This window comes from Alligator sinensis, unplaced genomic scaffold (genome assembly GCF_000455745.1).
Source record: "Alligator sinensis unplaced genomic scaffold, ASM45574v1 scaffold1065_1, whole genome shotgun sequence".
Lineage (NCBI taxonomy): Eukaryota > Metazoa > Chordata > Crocodylia > Alligatoridae > Alligator > Alligator sinensis.
The window spans coordinates 317,885-321,736 of record NW_005842812.1 but is presented as its reverse complement, the minus strand read 5'-3'; the positions used below and the strand labels follow the sequence as shown (position 1 = coordinate 321,736).

The 3,852-nt window shown below is 61.1% G+C and overlaps 1 protein-coding gene across 1 annotated transcript in view; it reads left to right on the top strand.

Moving 5' to 3' along the window:
* Window positions 1-3,138, top strand: part of DNAJC14 (DnaJ heat shock protein family (Hsp40) member C14) — a 4,106-nt gene extending 968 nt beyond the window's left edge. The window contains 6 exon segments of the mRNA XM_006035205.3: window positions 1-589; window positions 1,018-1,124; window positions 1,386-1,505; window positions 1,881-2,041; window positions 2,179-2,281; window positions 2,722-3,138. The exon segment at window positions 1-589 is cut by the window's left edge and continues 8 nt beyond it. Of these exon segments, the coding sequence (XP_006035267.2) occupies window positions 1-589; window positions 1,018-1,124; window positions 1,386-1,505; window positions 1,881-2,041; window positions 2,179-2,281; window positions 2,722-2,947 (1,306 nt within the window). The 3' untranslated portion in view covers window positions 2,948-3,138.
* Window positions 3,139-3,852: the final 714 nt, after the last annotated feature.

The following is a 3,852-nucleotide window of genomic DNA, read 5'->3' as shown; positions in this document are numbered from 1 at the left end:
GAACTCAGCTCAAGCCAGTGTGAGGACGTGGGGCCAGCAGCTGTGGCGGAGGATGGTGGGCAGTGTAGCCCAAGCCGGGCACATCCTGCATTCCTGGGGGACTAAGGCATGCCGGCTGCTGCGGATGCTTTGTACCCTGCTGCTGCCAATGCTGGGCCTGGGCCTGGCCCGCCTGCGGTTGTGCTGGTGCGGCGCCAAGGGCGCGCTGCTGGCGGGGGTGGGTAAGCTAGGTGGGACCCATGGTGTGGCACGGCTGCTTGCGCACCTAGATGCACACTTCCTGCACAGGACATGGACCTTGTTCAAGGAAACCAGGACTTGCAAGTATGTGTGGGGCTGGCTGCGGAAGGGGGGAGGGCCCCTCTGGGACACCCCAAAACTCAGGACAGAGGGGCTGGGAGGAGAGGCTGGCCCTGATAGGGGTGCGTCCAGCACAGCCGGGGACTGCCAGTCTGGCAAGGAGGTGGCCCGGCTGCTGGCCATGGCAGAGGTGCCAGAGGAGGAGCTGGACCCCTTCCAAGTGCTGGGCCTGGAGGTGACGGCCACAGATGCAGAGCTGAAGAAGGCCTATCGCCGGCTAGCCGTGCTGGTGAGAGCAACTTGGCGGGAAGGGGAGGGCATATTCAGGCAGTAGATGTCCCCTTAAGGCCACGTCTTGCTGGGGTGAGAGCGCTGAGTTGGGTACTGCTGCTTTTCAGCCTCTCCCTACTGTAGCCTGGGCTGCAGAGCAAGATGTGCCAAGGCACTGACCTGCCCAGGGCCCCCTCTGAGAGCTGGAGTAGGGGCTCAGAGAGTCTTTGTTAGGCCCACATGTGAGCCAGTCATTGGTGATGCCCCTGGGGAATGGCAGCTGCCCACATCTAGCACTAAGTGCCAGATCTGGGTGTAACTCCATGCCCATACTGGCTCTGACCATGGGATGGGGGGCTCCTGGGTTGCCCCCAAAGGGGATCTTTCACTGGCCAGACCCTAGCCGGTAGGTGTTAGTTGTGCTTTTTGGGATCCCCATGCTTCCAGGTTCACCCTGACAAGAATGAGCACCCGCGGGCAGAGGAAGCCTTCAAGGTGCTGCGGGCAGCCTGGGATGTTGTGAGCAACCCTGAGAAGAGGAAGGAGTATGAGTTGTGAGTGTGCCGGGTGCTGCCTGCTCAGGCAAGGCAGGGAAGAGCCAGGGGTGTGGGTGGCGCAAGGCATGGTGACCCAGCAGTTGTTGAGACACCGAGCCGGCTGTTTTCCTGAGGGCTGGGGGGTGAGGAGGGACTGGGGTCCTGGCTTCTGGGTCTTCTGAGTTGCCCTGGTGGCTGCCCTGGGTTGCTGCCGCCTCCAGCCAGTGTGTGTGTCGGGGGGCAGGGCTGGGACCTGACCCCTGCCTGCTCTCATGGCAGCAAGCGGATGGCGGAGAGCGAGCTGAGCCAGTCCATGAATGAGTTCTTAACCAAGCTGCAGGACGACCTAAAGGAGGCCATGAACACCATGATGTGCAGCCGGTGTCAGGGGAAGCACAAGTAGGTGCTGGTACTCCTGGGCAGGTCAGAGCCCTCCTTGCCCCCAAGAAGGGCTCTGTGTAGGGTCCCCCTGCTGCAGTCCAGCACTGCAGATCTAACTTGTGAGCGCATATCCCAGAAGACAGGGCTGGTGCTCTGATTTCTTCGGCTCCAGAGCCGGGCAACTGCTGGAGCCTGAGCAGAGTGGCTGTGCCTAGGTGCCCTGCTCTGGACAGGTTGCAGTGCCTCAGGGCACAGATTCCCAACCTGCCCCTGGGCTTGGGACCCCATCCCAGGCCTCTAGAACATTTTGAGGCAGAGGGTGCTCAGGCTGGCTGCCTAGCCTGAGGCCATCCGTGCTTTCCTGGGCTCTGAAAGAGCTGCCTATCGCCCTAGACGGTTCGAGCTGGACCGGGACCCGCTGAGTGCCCGCTACTGCGCAGACTGTGGTACGCTGCACCCTGCTGAGGAGGGTGACTTTTGGGCCGAGTCCAGCTTGCTGGGACTGAAGATCACTTACTTCGCTGTGATGGACAGGAAGGTCTATGACATCACAGGTATTGGACTCCAGCTGGGCTGCTGCTCCTCTGCCCTATCCTGTATCTCCCATGCCAGACCCAGTACCTCTCTCCTCCCCTCGTTACATCCTCGGGACAGCTCCCACCCAGCTGATGGTGCCTCTCTGTCCCTGCAGAATGGGCTGGCTGCCAGCGTGTCCCAATCTCTCCCAACACCCACCGTGTCCCCTACCATATATCGTTCGGTTCCAGGAGCTCCAGCATGGGTGGACGCCAGAGGTGGGTGTTGCCGGCCGGTTCGTTTGCAGTGTCCCAGAGTCCAGGTGGGAGAGGGGAAGTGTGATCACGACACTGGGGCTCTTTGGGGTCCCATGTGAGCACCTGCTTGCCCCTCCCCTGCCCCATGCAGCTGCTTGGGGGTGCACTAAGCAGGCCATTGGGTCCTGGCTTAGGCTGCCTGGGCGGGTGGGGATGTTCCCTATAAGCTGTTGGCTGTGTTCATATGTTACCAACTGCCTGGGAGAGGGCATGTGTCTAACTTAGGGACTGGTGTGGACAGAGCTGAATGCATCTGGCCCTAGGGAGCCCAGCAGTGTCCCAGCTTCTCCAATGACTGTGGAGTGACGGAGCGGCAGGTTGGGGTGCAGCCTAGGGCTCCCCACATCAACTCTGATTCCCCTCCCCCTATGCTGGGCCTGACTGCTCTGCTCTGTCCCCAGAGCCTCCTCAAAGGGCAGCTCCGCCTCGGCCGCTGACCTGCAAGACTTCTTCAGCCACATCTTCCAGGGCAGCCCTGGGCCGATGTCCAATGGGGGCTTCTTCAACCCATCCCAGCCACCGCCGCCGGGGGGAGCAGCTACACCCCCAAAGACAGATGGTGCTGCCCCCAAGGGGGATGCGAAGCCCAAGAGACGGAAGAAAGTGCGTCGGCCCTTCCACCGCTGAGGGAGGCAGCTTGGACTTGTCCCTGTGGGAGCGAGCGAGATTAAGCCCCTTGTTGTGAGTGGCAGGCGGGCAGCCAGGCATATCCTGGGCCCGGGGAGACTGTGCCCTTCCCCAGGCACTATAAGGGCTCTTTAAATAAAAAAAAACCTATTATATTTTATTTTCTTTACCAACCTGCATTTTCTCTGGAGCTAGAAGCATCTGGGAGCAGCTTCCCTGGGGCTAGCACTACCCAAGAGCTCCATGCCCTGTTCCTTCTGTGCCCCAAGCTGCCAGGGCGTTTGTGGAATCCCTTTGTCCCAGTGGGAGCAGTCTGCCAGGGACCTAGAGGTGGTTTTGTATTGTCCCCAGAGATACTGGGATGTCCTGCAGGTCCTGTGCTCCTCTCTAGCGGGCATATGGGGGCACATAAATGGTTTCTTCCCCACCTGCGCCAAATAAATCTGCTTGGAAGAGCACCAGTGTCTCCAGGAGCCTGGCTGGTGGGCATCGGTGCTGCGGGCGGAGGACAGTCCAAGGCAAGCTCCCTGCTCCCCTCCGAGTGCCCGGGCAGGGAGGAAGGGCAGAGCCAGACACGGTGCCCTGGGCTGGAACCTCTACTCCCTCAAGCACCGCCTGGGCTGTGGGAAGGCCTGAGGCAGAGTAGGGGCCTGGTTCCCGATATGGAAGTAGGTGAAGGTGCTGGTGTCCTAGCGTGAGTCTTGGGAGGGACTGGGGTTTGTTCAGCAGAAGCTTATAGGACCAGGTCCCAGAGGGGAACTCACTCTGCTCCCTGCTTCAGGAGCTGCCTGGGCAGCAGCCGGGGGCACTTGTGCCACTGGGATCCTGGTCTTGGCTGCCAGCAAGTCAGTCAGAAGTGGGGGGGAGGGGCAACAGGGAGGCCAGGGTGCTGGAGCTTAGCAGTG